The sequence below is a fragment of the Harpia harpyja genome, chromosome 6 (genome assembly GCF_026419915.1).
Source record: "Harpia harpyja isolate bHarHar1 chromosome 6, bHarHar1 primary haplotype, whole genome shotgun sequence".
Classification (NCBI taxonomy): domain Eukaryota; kingdom Metazoa; phylum Chordata; class Aves; order Accipitriformes; family Accipitridae; genus Harpia; species Harpia harpyja.
In genome coordinates, this window is record NC_068945.1 from 9444114 (window position 1) to 9459752 (window position 15639).

General features: G+C 44.2%; 1 protein-coding gene across 2 annotated transcripts in view; it reads left to right on the forward strand.

Moving 5' to 3' along the window:
• ITPR2 (inositol 1,4,5-trisphosphate receptor type 2) overlaps positions 1–15639 on the forward strand; it is a 285893-nt gene that overhangs the window by 13686 nt on the left and 256568 nt on the right. The window contains exons 7-8 of one of the 2 annotated variants that reach the window (XM_052790972.1): positions 570–772; positions 3678–3805. In XM_052790972.1, the coding sequence (XP_052646932.1) occupies positions 3714–3805 (92 nt within the window). In that variant the 5' untranslated portion in view covers positions 570–772; positions 3678–3713. Of the gene's footprint in view, positions 1–569; positions 773–3636; positions 3806–15639 lie in introns of those variants that run through there. The other variant, XM_052790971.1, reaches the window with a different exon arrangement.

Below are 15639 nucleotides of genomic sequence, written 5' to 3' on the forward strand. Positions count from 1 at the left end.
CTTCTCTTCTATGCCTCAGCACTGGAATGAACATCAAAATCTAGGATGTAGAAATTGTGGTAAAATTCCCCTGTATTAAAATACTGCCACATACTTTTATATAGAGATCTAATTTTAGAATACCACTGCAAACATCACTAGCAATATTTTCTTTTCTGAAAATAAGAAATAGACTAGAAAGGACAGTTGAATTAGAATGACTTCTTCACTTCTACAACATACAGAGTAATATGTGCACTGGGGCGGTCTGTCAGCACTAGCTGATGATTTCTGCATCTGGGTCCTGTTTCGTGGTGAAGCCTGTATTCCTAGCTTTGGAACAAAAGATTACCAGAGATAACTGATGGAAAACATATTCCAGTTATTGACTAAGCAGCCTCACCTTCACCCTGCAGCTAATTGCAAGGTTAAAAACTGTAGTAAAAATACCCATATTTATGAACCAATTTGGTTTATTTCTGCTCCAGATAAATGAAGCAATATTCCATTACCATCTCTGACCATGCTTTATTTTTTCTATGTATACCTGTTATGACAAAATCTCTTTCATTTTAATTAAATTTTTTTAGATACTATCTTCATAAAACTAGCACTCAGAGAGGCACAATCATCATTTCTAACAGAAGAGGGTTAATGCTTGTTAAAAATGCTAGAGGAGCACTCATCACTACTTAAGTTTTCTGTCTGCAAGGAGAGGATCAGCAAGGGTTCCTCAGATCTGTTTTTCCAGGGCGATGTTCATACCAATTTAAAACCTGGCCTACAAAAGCGGGTAAGTGCTTGCTTATTTTCAGCGTACAAATAATCTGGTAACTTCAATGAGATTGTTGGACTGTTTCAACGAGACAGGTTTAAAATGAAGCGTTCGCTTAAATACTTGACTGCCTTCGGGATTCGACCTTTACATTTTTCACAAAAACGCTGATTTCATACCACTCGTTTCTAGTTAATAGCCGTCACTGCTCGGAACTGGATTGAGATTTCCAGTTCATTTCATATAGATCACTAGGGAGCTAGGAGGTGGTAACAGCTTTCAGCTGCTGGCACGCTCCAGCCTGAGCCAAGATGAACAAGCCTAGAAATGAAGGAGAATGCAGCCTGTGCCTTGATTTCCCTTGGGGGGGAAAGAGGCAAAGACGACTGCAAGTGTAGGACTTCTATCAGTTCGAGCTTTGCCACACAGCAAGCAATGCTAAATATTTTCTAAAGTGACCTGAATTAACCTCCTTGTAATGCCAAAGCACGCGGGCCCCTTTCAGTTGCCCACGCGCAGGCAGAGCTGTCAAGGGCGTAGCGGTGCTGCTTCCCTGCCGACAACCTACCGGGATGTCTCGGGTATCTGGCCCCAGTAACCTATGTTTAGGCAACGGCGTTGAACCTTCCCGGCTGTGAATGGTCCCAAATGGGGATTTGCTCCCAGGCATACAAAGGACAGGCAGACTTGCTGCTCGGCCAGGTTCTGAAGTCTATCCTCAGGAAAACTCCCACTGATCTAAGGCACGCCAGGATTTCATTTACTGCTGGGAAATGTGAAACCTCCTTGGCTAAAGCATCTTAATTAGGCTGTTAAAGCCTGGTATAAAGCAGCTGAGATAAACAGGGTCAGGAGGGCAAAGGATATTGTCAATACATTGTGAAGCCTTTGCTGCTCAGCCCTGGGTTCAAACTGTCCAGAACCACGTTTTCATGAAACCTGAACCCTCTGTGTGGTGGCTCCTGGGAGGGACCCCGGGTCGATGCTTTTCACTTGGTCGCATGTGGGCAGGGAGCCTCAGCTTCTCTCCCCCTTCAGTGCCTTGTGCTACTTGGACTTTCAGTTTCTAATTCTGGTATGTTTTAATTTCGTCCAACTTTGGGATTTAATATGTGTGCTTGGACAGTTCAAAACACCTCATCTTAGTTTTCCTGTCCAGGGGGTGGTTCCAGAACAAGGGCTCTGGCACCCATTCTCTTTGTATTTCTTTTCCAGAAATGTTTTAATAATTGTGGTTACTCTACCAAATTCTTTCAGTTCAGTCTTCTAAAGTGTCAGATCAAGGGCCTGCGTATGTATGTATACATAATCAGAATGCAAGCACAGATCTTTGGTGGTGTCTTTGTATCCTGGTGGGTACAAGATACAAATCTAAAATATTCACCATAAAAGAGCAAAAGAGGGAACTCTAGAATGGCGTAACAGTTTTTTCTGTACATCTGGATGGTAAAACTTTTTTTTACTTTGAAGACTCAGCATTTCTGATGTCAAGAATTTATGCTCAGAACAAGTGAGAAGGCTGCAAGCTGTGGATGTGGGAAATTAAATGCAAGTGTGAAACTCTCAGTTTATTACTCACTTCCACCAGTCTGCACATTCCTGCAACTAGAATCATATTCTTGCCGTTTAAGAGCTAGTATTTGATCAGGCTCTTAGACCTGGGTGAGTCGTCGTTTCTTTTTTTTTTTTTTTTCCAATCCAAACAATCTGTTGGAAAAATGCGATGTGTAACCAGTACTACTGCTGAGTTTGCCTGTAATTAGGAGAGCTGGGGAGGTAAAATACAGCTGAAAAATCAGAAAAAGTGGAAACACTTTGATTCTTAAAACTGTTGGTAGAAATTACATTTTCGCCTGAAGAACGCACAGTGTTTTTGAGAATAAGAACCCCACGCTGGTGCTAGCCTTTCCTTTGAACTAAACACTTCCATCCGCTGACGGACGTGTCGTTTCGTGGGCTGGCACTGGGTCTTGGGCAGTGAACTGAAGCAGCGTGGATTTGTGCAGCCCCGTGTGAGCCCCTTTGGCCACCCAGGTGTGGGCTGCAGCTTGCGCAGCCCCAGGTAGTGCCTCTGTGGCTCCCAGTGGCCTGGGGAGGGGGTTAGCGCAGGCAGCCCCCTGCTCTGGGGAGGCTGCGGTGTCCCCTCTTTCCTCTGCAGAGAAGTCTTCCAGAGCGCTCTCTAGTTCCAGGGTGTTTTTTTGTTAACTTGGTGGCAATTTTCTTACGGAAGTGCGCGCTGTGGGAATTCCTGCATGGGGTTGCAGCATGGTTTGCTTCTGATTTAAAAGAAAAAAAAAAAGGAGGATTTGTGGTTCCTGAAGTTTGTAAGCCACAACATAGAGGGTGACGCGGGCTGGCGATTAAACTAAGCATAGCGGGACTCTAGGCCTCTTGGCAGAGGAGGCGGCAATGGGGAAGGGAGGCCATCCCACCCGCCGCTTCGGCTCTTCCCTCTGTGCCCCTGTCCCGCTTCTTCCCTCGGGCTACGGCCCCAAGGAGCCGGCCCCAACCCCGCGCCCGAGGGCGGCGGGTTGTCCCCGGGCCGCAGGGGATTCCTGAGGAGTTTCACCGGGGTCTCCGCAGCACCTCTCCCGGCGGGCGGGGGAGCAAAGCCGGCCTGACCCGGAGGCCGAGGCACGGCCTCGCTGCGGGGTTGCGACCCCCTGACCGGGGGGTGGTGGCGGCGGGGCGGGGCGGCCCCGGGAGGCGGAGGCGGGAGGCGGGCCGGGCCGGGCCGGGCCGTGGCGGTGCGCGGAGGGCAGCGGCGCCGCGATCATGTCAGCTCGCCGCCGCCGCGCCGCGCCGCAGGGGCCGCGCTGAGCGCCCGGCCCGGCCCGCCCTCGCCCCGCCGCCGCGCCTCGTCTCTTCGGCCTCCCCCCGGATCGGTTTGGTTTTCTTTTTTTTTTTTTTTTTTTTTTTGAAGGGGAGGAGTGCGAAATCCGACTGAAAATGAGCCAAAATGTCTGAGAAAATGTCCAGCTTTCTGTACATCGGGGACATCGTGTCCCTGTACGCGGAGGGCTCTGTCAACGGGTTCATCAGCACGCTGGGGTGAGTGAGGGGCCGGGGCCGGGGGGGGGGCGGTGTGTGTGTGTGTGTGTGTGGCGGGCCGTGCCGTGCCGTGCCGTGCCGTGCCCGCTGCGGGGTGCCGACCCGTGGGCAGCGCCGGCTGCAGCACAGGAAGCGGCCGGCGGCGGAGAGGGGAAAGTAGGAAGTGATGAGCGGGGGAGAAGGGAGGAATGAGAGAACTTCTCGCACAGGCCGGGGGTCAGCGGGGCCCGGACGGCGGCGGTGCCGGCGGGCCGGAGCGGGGCGGGCAGGCGGCGGTGCCCGGTGGCGGCGGCGGCTCCGCGTGGGCTGCACCGCGCTGCGCGCTCCCCGCTCGGCTCCTGCCGGGGCTGCACCGCCGGGCCAGCCCAAACCGGAATACCCGGCGTTTGCCAGAACCCGCTCTGTGGAAGGAACCCTCTGCTGTACCCAAATGCGTTAATGTAGTTGTGATTTATAGCTAACTTATTATTTTTGGGGGGGGGGCGGGGGGGAGAGCTTTATTTTATTGCACGTCTGAGAATTTTTGACGAAGACGTGAAGGACAAAACCTTTGCTTTCTTGCACGTTGTCGTAATCGGCTCGTTGAACGTGTCTCCCTTCGCTTCTGGTTTGCGTTTGCCTGAAGCCTTATCTGCGGTTGTTAACAATCAGATATTTAGAATCAGATATTTAATTTCATGGGCATGCTTTTTCCACGAGCTCTGCTTTCACTTTGAGTGGATAGTTTAGCTGTGGCTACTTCACTGAACCACTCCTGCTTGCTTGAGCTTTTTACTAACCTCGACTGCTTTAAATCACCTCTTTGGAATCCAGGACAGAAAATGACAGTGGATGACAATAGGAATAAATTGATATCTTTCTTTAAACCGTCACATCATTTGGTCCCGAGGGTGCAGTGGCACTTTCCCTCTGATGTTCATAGGAGACCTGCAGTAGTTTTACTAACTTTGCGGCATGTCCAAAGTAAGCATGTCCTTAAACCTTTGTCAATGGAAACGTCTCCTGCACTGCACGAATTGTAGCGATCCAATTGACAAGGCAGCTCAAACTCTAGTTAAATATCAGTGTTATTTGCTGCTTAAACGTTAGCAGTACCTTCAGGATAACAGTTAAACTTGCTAAGGCTGATCCACTGCTAATTAACGTGTGCCTGGGTATCACTCCTGTGTATTGTATTAGGTTCCCTGTGTTCTAAGATCTCTTCTATGGGGGACTGTAGGGTGAAGTAAGGGCAGTATTAAAATGCAAACAGTGATCGTCTAAGTTACTTGGTGTGGTACTGTTAACTGGAACAAAGCTGGCGTTCAAGGCCCTTTATATTTTTTTTTTTGTCTTATTATTGCTATCCTTGCCGTTCACTCATTTAATCTGTTGACGAGTGTTTTTCCATGGTTTGTTCCTCTATTTGCTAATTTTGCGCCTTCTCTGTCCCTGACTCTCTATTTTGTCTCACATCTCCTTTTGTTTCGCTGACTCTTGTAATTTTAAATCCTGTCTGAAAACGTTTGCTTTCTGCAACTGTTAATCACTGGATATTGATTCTTATTCTTGTAACCCCAGCGTTTCTTTTTTGTTGGCATAACTCGTTGTTGAGTTATTTGGCTTTGTTGTTCTGTGTCATTGCTGTGTTCTCTTATCTGGGGGAAGCTAAATTTGCTGTACTTTTCTTTATGTTGAGAAACGTTCCTCATTTCTGAGAACACCTGCTTGTCTAGTGTCATAGACGTTTCTGCTGTGACTGGTGCTTGCTACAACTGCGTGTCACTTGAATATGTGTTGGCATTCCTGTGTTGCAGTCTTCAGACTGCTGATCCTCCCCTCTTCCCTTGGAGTTAGGGCAGGACATTTACCCCTAGTTTTACAGACGGGAAGCCAAGACCAAAGCTTGCCTAAGGCACATGGGAGCTCTTTACCAGGAGAAATAATTGAACTCAAGCCAACACCCTAACTAACACTCTATCCAGGCTCTCTTTTACCCAGCTAACCCAGCTCAAGAAGACTACCTGGGATGAGACAGGACTCCTGTGTGCGTCTCTCCTTCGGTGGCAGGCCAGGAATTCAAGAATGCTGATGTAGCTCTGTTAGTTCTTCAATACAGCTTTTCTGTGCCCCGCTCCCTGCCATGGTAAAGGCAGCCACCGAGCCAGGAGGCTGGAGTTGAGGAGCTGAAGGCCTTGAAGGAAATGTGAAGTCACCAGTGGAAAACTCCCATGTCTACTAAATGGGAATGCTGACCCCTCTGCTGGTGGTACAAGAGCTTGGACTGAAATTTAAAATTGTGATGCCAAGTCATGTTATCTGTGCCAGCTATTGCAATTACTGCCTTCGGACCGGTTGCAGCAACACAAGAGGCAGAAAAACCAACTGTACTTTCAGGGAAAAAGTTTGCCCAGCTGCACATTTGGTGTCCAACCATTGCTAAACTCCTGCATCTTCTGTATTCCTGCAGGTTCTGTCTTTGCAAACATCTGAAAAGGGGTGGCCTTGTCTACCAGAGGTGCTTCTTGGTGAGGACAAAGTGGGGTAGGAGTGGGAATGATTGCTTGCTTGCTTCATTTGACTGATGTGAGTCCTTGTTTTATTGCTCTTGCCTGTATTGCTCAGGGTGCTGTTTTGAAAGGTGCTGGGCAAACGAACTTGTCGCTTACACTGTTGAGTCCATAGCGTAGTCTCATGCGGTTGCAAGAACTTGAAATCCAGCTCAGGTCTAGTGACTCTGCAGCAGGGAGAGAGTCCTGTTTATTTTAAGCTGTCAAAGTCTAATTGTTTCTTAAACAAAGCATGAGTGAGGCTATTCTATAAATAAGATAAAAAAGCACACAGCACCTCTCCAAGCGGGGGAGGTCTGTCACGTCAGCGGACCTTATTCCTTGAAGAGTTGAATGAGCTCAACAGTTTAGTTTTGAGGGAGATTTCTACACAAAGGCTGTTTCGTGGGCTTTAGAATATTTTTTGCTCACTTGCTAGTGCAGAAATTTTCATGTGCTCAGTTTCCCCAGGAAACTTAAAGCCGACAGAAAGATGCAGCTGAGCTATTCAGATAAAGTGTAGGGTGAGGTTAATATCTACTATAAGCTGAGTGTGGAAATCTTCCTGTTGCACAGTTTAGGAGGTCCTAACTTCCTTGTTTAGGAGATGGGGGATCCGTGCTTCTTGGCCCTGTGTCCAGGTGAGCGAGTTGAGTGGTGCTAGGTGAAAGCAGGAGTGCCCTTCCACCTCCCTCTACAAAAAGGGTTTGAGAATCGCTGGAACAATGAGATTCTGTAAATAGGACCCAAAAGGTTGGGGCACTTCTGTGAGCTGGAAGAAACCTGTGCTCCTGTCCTTGTCTCTGAACTGTTTCTCTACTATAAACAGCTGTTGGATGTGAGCATGAGGGCTCTGCTTTCAGATTTGATCCTTCTTAGTCAGAAGAGGAAACTGAACCTCTCTTCCGCATCTGGGGTTAGCACTGTAGCGTGGGATGGGGGCAGGGACAGGGAGGTCGGGCAGCGCTGCTCCAAATTCTTCCTCCTGTATCCATACGTTAAAAGAGAGCGGTTGTGCTCAGTTTTTGAAGAAGAGGGATAACCGCCTGTCTCCATGAGGATGTTCCAGGCTGTGGATCCCAAGGGGAGAGGGGCACCTCTGGGTAATGGTACGGGAGAGGGTTTTAGGGCTCAGCATTCTCCGTTGGCTGCTGCAGGTGTTTGGATACTTGAGGTACTGAGAGTCCAAGCAATCCCCTGCTCTTTTTTTCTGCTTGGCTTTGGGCTTAATCTGGGTTTGGATGCTAAGGAGCTGATGATGTGTAATCTGGCTTTTCCAATCTCAAGGCTCTCTGAGCTTTCCCCCTGCCCCTTCCTTTTTAAGAAGGAGAATGCTTTTGAATGTATAAACTAATAGTCTTGCAATTTAGTACAGAAAAGGAAATGTTTGGAAAAAGGAATTTACATCCACGGGTAGCTTTCTGCCATTTCAAGATATATTTGGTACTGGATTATGGAACTGTGCTAATAATGTGGGTTTTTTTCCCCATTTTTGAGCTTTCATTGTGTTTTGGCTTCTCTGCAATTGGAGGCTTTACATCCCACAGGAGGCATGTGGCAGAGCTAGGCAATGAATCTAGGTATCTTAGGTTGTCCCAGACCAGCATCTGAACCTTGAGACTGCCTTCCCCAATATTTTGGCTGTAAATGTTGGCAATGATGCATGCTGGGAATTAGAGCTGCTATTAATCACCTGTCGGTACAATGAGGGGAAGAAAGTATTCTCAGTGGGAGAGGTGGGGGAAAAAAGTAAGTAACAACGGCAACATCAGCTGTTGGAAAGTTTGACGATAGGCCTGTTAGTCACCATCAGTAGCTGCATACCTGTCTCACCTCCATAAACGCGCTTCTGTGCCATGGCAGCGAGAAACCTCATGGAACGTAATTAATGGAGCATGCAGCAGGAGCTGCCTGCTAGGTAATATATGGCCATGGATGGTGAGGGGTGCTGAGACTTATTTCTAATTAGTAGCAGAAAGTGTGTTGTAGAGTATTTGGACTTGTTTTCTTGAGTTTAATGTTGATTTTTCTTGAACAACAACTCTTAATTTGTGGAAGTGCTTGACAGAACTTACTTGCTTGCCAGAACTTTCTTATTTGAAATGAGTATCACAGTTTCATTCAGGCTCCTTCACTGGGCTTTTGTGCATTATTTGTCTTATTGAAGTTGGACTTCACACACAGATTGAGTCAGTCATGCTTTGTGAAGAGACAAGATTAAGTAGAAAGTGCTTATGGAACAGCATAAATCAAAATATTCCAAATACAACAAAGGCTAAAATGTGGCATCTTGGTGGCCTCAGGAATGGTGCTAAGAGAAAAGATGTAGTGACTGATGATGCTTATAACACACCAATGTAGTATTTTCATCAATGCACTTATTTTTTTTTACACTTCTCTCCTACTGTCTGAAAATGTAAGCTATGGTTAGGGAACAGAGTGTATGTCCTTTAATTAATAGCAAATTTTTCTTCCTTGTGCCAGCTGACAAAATGTGGTTAGTCAGGATAGAATAAAAAGCCTGAAGAAAGTGAGAGTGGCATAACTAGAATTACTCATAATTTAATTCTGATACATATAGAAACAAATAATACTTAGAAGAGAGAAGGGAAGATGAATTTTGGCTTTCCTGTGGGCAGAAGTACTCATATGTTTTATTACCTAGGTACTTTATCCTCTGGACTGACAGTATGAATGAGATTTGACAGTTTTGATTGTGTATTTCTTAATTTTTTCTTTAAATACTGTGTAGGATTAGCATTTTCAGAAATACTTTCTCTTGGTTGTCTTCCTAATGCAAAAGCACTGGTCTGAATTCTGCAGCTACTTTGAATGTATGCTAATGTACACTTTTCAGCTATATGGTGTATTTCTTTTCTGTGATAACTTTCTCAAGTGTAAGCTATATTATATGCATTATTAAATACCTTCATTGATCTTATAATAAATGCCACATAAGCAGAGATGTAGACATATAAATACAACTCTCTATGTTGCATACCTTGCAATTCAATACATATATCAAAGCTTATATCCTCTGTAATTACCCACTCACATTAGCAATTAGGCATGCCTCCAGCTTTGCCATTTATAACAAACTTATTTTCATGCTCGTTTCAAATTCTAACAACAGTGCTGTCTTTAAATAAACAATGAGACAAAGCTTTCCACAAAGCACCCTTATGGGAATGCAGCAAGTAATGAGCCCCGGAGGGGGGTTGTTTGTTTCAGAAGTTTTATTCGCACACAGAGCACAGCTAGGGTGTGAAGGAACATAGGATTAGACTTAATTACGGTATTATGATTTATGAGATTGTACGCTCAAATGTAATATCCTTGGTTCAAAGAGGTCATTATCAAACAGAAGTGGAGAGAAAATTGGGGTTAGGGAAAGAACCAATTGATTTAATGCAAAAGTGAGTTTACCCGTAAGCTGTGTGGTAGTAATCAAAGTAAGAGATGACTCAAATTTTGAATTGAGACAAGTGCAGTGGCTATTACAACTTCTGTAGTTCTCAGCTGGGCTATGGGTAATGTGGGGAGTAGTCAGGAAGGAGAGGGGAGATTGTTTAACTTGTGTGACTTTAAGTCTGATTTAACTTCCTTTTACATAATGAGGAGATTAACTAAACGTGGTTCTCAGACTCACTAGAAATCAAGGTTATCCTGTATTTTAAGTGTACCACAGAAGGAAGAGTCAGATCAATCTTTGGCTTCCCCAGCTTGGAACATTATCTCCTACGAAGCACGTGAACCTTTGCTCAGTCGGGCGTTTTACTGCACGGGGAGGTGTTCGAAACCTGCTGCCCTTTGCTGTTAATGGTACAGGCTGCTGCTGCTGCTCGGCTGAAGCGTGCGCCTGTTTGTTGGGCAATAGCACAAAGCCATGTCCTCTGCACGTGTATTTGATGCACTTGAAGTCTGGTCTCTGCTTGCTGTGAAAGGTCTGTTACTTCTTGTACGAAAGGGAGACTGGTGAAGTTTGTATGACTTTGATATACTTGATCAGGAATATTTATGGGAAAAAATGGAGAAAGGAAAATGAATGGCAGTTCAGGATTTTACTTTTTTCCTTGTCTGTGTTGTGTTTTGTCACTTATTCAGAGATGCATTATTTTAATTATATTAAAGACATAAAAACCCTTATGACTGATTCTTTTAAACCTTCATTTATTATTTGTAAATCTGATTCCATCTAATTACTTTAATCACTAGTTCCACCGCTATGTAGATGTGTAGACACTTCCTGACATAGGTTCTGGTTTCAGCTGTTTATAATGATGCTAAACCTTGACTTTTTGGACCCAAGGTAGACACCTGTGTGGAAAGTTTCAAGTAAAATGGCATTTCTGAGAACAGGATAAGCAAAAATGCATCCGTTATCCCTGTTTAAAAACAAACAAAAAAAGGATCTTGCAGCTGTGTGTCGAGAGCCTCCCCGAGCTGCAGCGCTGTCTCCAGACCCGCTTGTCCTTCTCTGCCCCTTTGGAAATTTGCCCACGTTTTGCCAGCACTTGAGTTGAGGAAGGATTTCATTCACACCCCTACAACCGCATGGGCTGTCTTGGTACCTGCCTCTTGCTGGAGGGCAGTGGGTGTTACCTGGCAGGGGCAGCTTCTCCTCTCTGCTGGCACTGGGCACCAAGAGGTCCTAACCTGACCTGCAGCTGTGTGGGAGGTGAATCCCGGTTCCCAGGATTTCCAGCTTCCTTTCCTGGGGGGCACAGGAAAGCTTCAGTTGTCCAACTGCTTTGTGTTCCCTATCTCTGAAGAAGTAAAAATAATTTCTGGTTTTATTACCACAGTTCACTTCAAATATGAAACAAACTTAAACCAAGAAATTACATTCTAGCAAGTTAATGGTTTTGATTGCAAAATTGGAAACTGAGTTAAACAAGGAAACCAAAAGACAGAGAAAACACAGGCTTAAAATGTACTTGTTATTCCTGTCTTGTATTAGGAATCGCTTGAGGTTTTGAGGGGCTATTTTGGCTATGGTAGCCAAAAGATTGTGTCAGGAGTAGTCTTGTTGTTTTTCCAACTGTCTTTCTGTGCCTGAATCTCTTGTCTACCTCTTACGCTCATTTGTTTGCAGTTTTTGATTGCTATTGAATAGTAACAAAGCATTGTCCAAAGCATGTGATTTTAAAACAATTCTTATTTATTGCTTAATAATAAAGGAAAGAGGATCCTAAAGTGTTGACCAGGCTGGGCTGCCTGGGGCTGTCCATGTGGGTGCTGCTGCACTGTCCTGCAGGATACCTGAGAATAAGCCACCTCTTCCAGAGCTCCTGCAGTGCTGGTTCTTCTGCTCAGGTTTACCTTTTGACTTAGCAAGCTAAGTGAATTGTTATTATAACATATATTGCAGATTTTGCAACCATGCCTATAAGTGCTTTTTCCCCTCTTCCTTCTGCTCAGTAGCTTGCCTTCTGTGCCTCTAGTTTGGGGGGTCCTTTCACGCTTGCAGGAACATTTTGGAATTTGGCAACTTGAGATGCTGCCTGCGCTGAAGCTGCCCCAGCCCTTCGTGGGCTTCAGAGGTACGTCACATTGCCTGAGCAGGATTTTCCTTGCCGTTACTGCCGCTGGCTGATGAGTGACCACGGGGTTGCTGTTGGTTGCAGAAAAGAAAACAGGAAAACAGTCTCCCCTGTCCTTTCTGTGCTCCCTCGCCTGCCCCTGGAAGATGAAGAGGAGAGGGGGGAGATGGGTGCAGGGGGGTGTGTTGGTGAACGTAGGGTGAGGCGGTAGAGAAATCAATAGAGCAAGGGTGCATGGAAAGAGGTATGTGTGATTGGTAGGGCAGTAACTGATGTGCGTGGTCTAAAAGGCAGCATGTGTTAGAAGCAAAGTAGGGCTGAAGAGGAACAGAAGAAGATGGACAGTTGCTGAGAGATCTGCAGTCCCCTGCTGACAGAAAATAGCTATGAAAGCTACAGGCAAACTGTGCTATTTCTTCCACGTGGAAGAAATCAGCTTGTCACTGCCACTGTTTACTTTGATATTTCAAATGGTGGAGGTCTGTGCTAGTATGGTCTCAAAAAATTGAATAATTGATATTTTTTTCCCCAGGGTTTTTGGTGGTGTTTAGGAAAATGCATAATAATACTACCTTCTCCAAGAGAATGTCTGAGTTATAAAGTCAGTTCATCAGAAGGAAATAGCAGTTTTAAGATTGCCTGTGGTACCTTATGCAATTCTTTGTGTAAAAGCACAACAGTCCTTACTGATGTCGTCCCGTACTATTGTTTGCAATGTATGGCTGACTTGCTAAGTGCATGTGATGCCCAATGCGTTTGTAACAACTGAGGTTATATGTAATGAATTGTGGTAATTTGGTAATCTTCTTATATAATAAATTTTGGACAGTTCATTTGAAACGCCCCTTTAGGTTGTTGCTGCTACATGAGTGAAGGCATGGAGTTGAAATTTACATGAAATTACTTGGCAGAAGGCGGCTAGAAGAGCATATTGCAGTGTGGTTGTTATCATTTGACACTATAAGTTAAGCTTACTACAGCTCTTTTCGGTACAAAGAATTGATATTAAAACAGTAATCAAGTTTTTGTTCTTTGACCTCTGGCAGATAAAAATCAATGTCATTTAAAAAAAATCAACAAACAAACCCTGAAACAAGGCTTTTTATATGAATCTCAAAATACAGAAACTTGTTATGATCCAATGCTTGGACTTCTTATCTTGATTTTCTTTCAGAGACTTGTTTGAATTTCAAACAGCTTTTTTTTCCACTGCACTTGACACACACAAGTTAATCAATGTTGCAGGGGCAGCTGAAAGCATGCAGTTGCAGGATTAGGAAACAGCTGCTTAAAGTCATGGTAAGCCCCAAATTTTTATACCTACTGCCCACAGTTAAAAGACAGCAACCCAGTTCTTAGGGTTTTTCCTCTTTTCAGTTTAAACTTGTGCTGGTATTCCTGTGTGCGGAGCAGAGGCAGGTCATGCACAGGAGGCTCCAAGCCACCCAGCTGTCTGCTTGCCTTCTGAAGGTGCTTTGGATGAAAGCTGGAGGACCAGCAGGCACAAGCCACCGAGGCATCCCCAGCCACTCCTGCAGGACGCGTTTCATTTCAGTGTGGGGAATTTTGCCTGGCTCCAGTGTGCATCTACATCCTGAATGTCTGTGAAATTTTGTGTAGTTGTATAATCTTGAGCACTGTGATGTGGAAAATTTAACTAGGTGGCTTTAGAGGGCAGCTAAGTTGAATGTGACCAGTATAGTTTTGTCCTGAGTCTCACAATACCTGACATTATTTGTAAAGTCCCAACTCCCAGGACTCTTATGAATTTTGGATATCCTCAGCTTCTCCCTTGTGGATGTGGAGGAAGAGCTTGAAAACAGGAATGGTTACAAATGAAACATGTAAGAAGTACCCTGAGTTTAGTAGTAATTTTGTTCCACTAACTTAAAATCAGAGCATGTGCTTTGCAGGTAGGGGGGCTAACTAATGGTATGTGAGTACTTGAGAATGGAAACAGTGCTTTTTGCATGAGCTTGTTCTCATTTTAAAGTTAGCTGGGCATAGATTTCTGATGGGCTCTCCACTTGTTCCAGATAACTGAAACAGTAGTGTGCTTTGCTAAAATATTCTCAGTCACCTTTTCAATCTGACTAATAATTTTTTTATTGTTCAGAAAAAATAAAGAGAGGAAAAAAAGTAACGTATTGGGAAAGACTGGATATCAGTTTTGAAAACACTGAGCAGATCTTTGTACAGTTTTAAGTGGTGAAAAATGTTCAAATTCATCACTAAGCAAGTTCCATTCTTCCCATCAAAGAATAAAAGTTTTAAGGCTACCTAGAAAGTTTAAAAACCCCTATGCCTTCATTTAAAAAGAACCCAACAAACTGCACTGAGAGAAAAAAGTTAACTGCCTGTTAGTAATATTTACTTTGATATCTTGGACAATTTCCGACTTAGGTTATTGCCTTTTGCCAAGCTAGACTCAGTTTCAGCTGAATGCACCGTCCTCTCCTTGCCATCTGCTACTCATGAGGGTGCCAGTCTGTAGTCTTCACTCCTGTTCCACATTTGAAAAACAGGGCCCAGTGAGCTTAACTCTTTACACAGAGCTGAAACGTCAGGATTAAGCGGAGAGTTTTGTGGAATTTCATTGTTCTAAAATGAGGTTTTACGTCAGGCTTGCTGATGTAAAAGTTGGGTATGGCAATGTCTGTAATGCTGCTTCTCAGGTTGAAGACAGAACTTAGTAAGTCAAGCTTTACTGTCAAACAGGTTTCATAAGTAATGAACTGATGTAATAAATATTTTGGATTTTAGTATTGATGTAAAAACAGTAAAGTTCACTATTTCAGTGAATACAGGAAGTCCAAGTTTCAAATAAGATTTTCAGGTATCTTTGTAGGTATCCTTACATATCATTGCTGTCACTGTAGCATGTTATTTATAAAGAATATTAGAATACAGAAAAAAATATTCCTTGCTTTTAAATGATAAAAGTGCAAAATAACATACAGAAAATTTAGTGGATTTTTTTTTTTGTTGGTGTGGAGGTAATAGTTTATTTGTGTCAGGCTGTAGGTGACAGTTTGTTATATATCCTTTTACTCAGAAAAAGTAACTAACAAAATAGTGGCAAAGTTGCATGACATTATTTCCTTTAGGTGGTCTGAGATGTAGGTCCTACACCTGCAAATTTGTAGACTTAAACTGCAACTATGTCGTGAGGCAATTTTTTAAAAGAACCTGTCGAAGAGGGTCCAATTTAAGATTTCTACTTCCTTGGCTGGCTAGATCTTCAGGAGTACTAAAAGATAGATTAAGATTTGATCATGAAACCATTCAGAGGTAGGTATCTGGCTCTTCAGAGAGAGCACTGCTATGGACCCTGGGCAGCTGCAGGATTTGGGTTAGAGGTATGCTCAGTTTGTGTTAGCAATGACTTCTCTTGCAAAAACAAAACAAGGTCAGGACCTGGCAGGCAATAAGTCTTGTCTGTATTAACTTTTGTAGTTGAACAGGTTTTTCTGCCACTGAATGTAAGGACCAATTACTGTATTCCCCGCCCCTGCCATGTAATATGTAGGATATAGTAAAACCATTACATGTAAAGTTCTGTTGTAACACCGTATTTGAAGCAATACTGTGCATTAGGCTGGCGGAGTCAAACTCCCAGTCCGTAGGACCGTTTCATCTGTTCCATTTCCTTTCTACGGCAGATTAAACTGTCTACTGTGATTAGGCTGCTCTTAATAGAATCATTTTACTTGAGTAGAGCTGGAAGTGGGACAGTGTTGGTTTGAGTTTTCAACAGCGGATC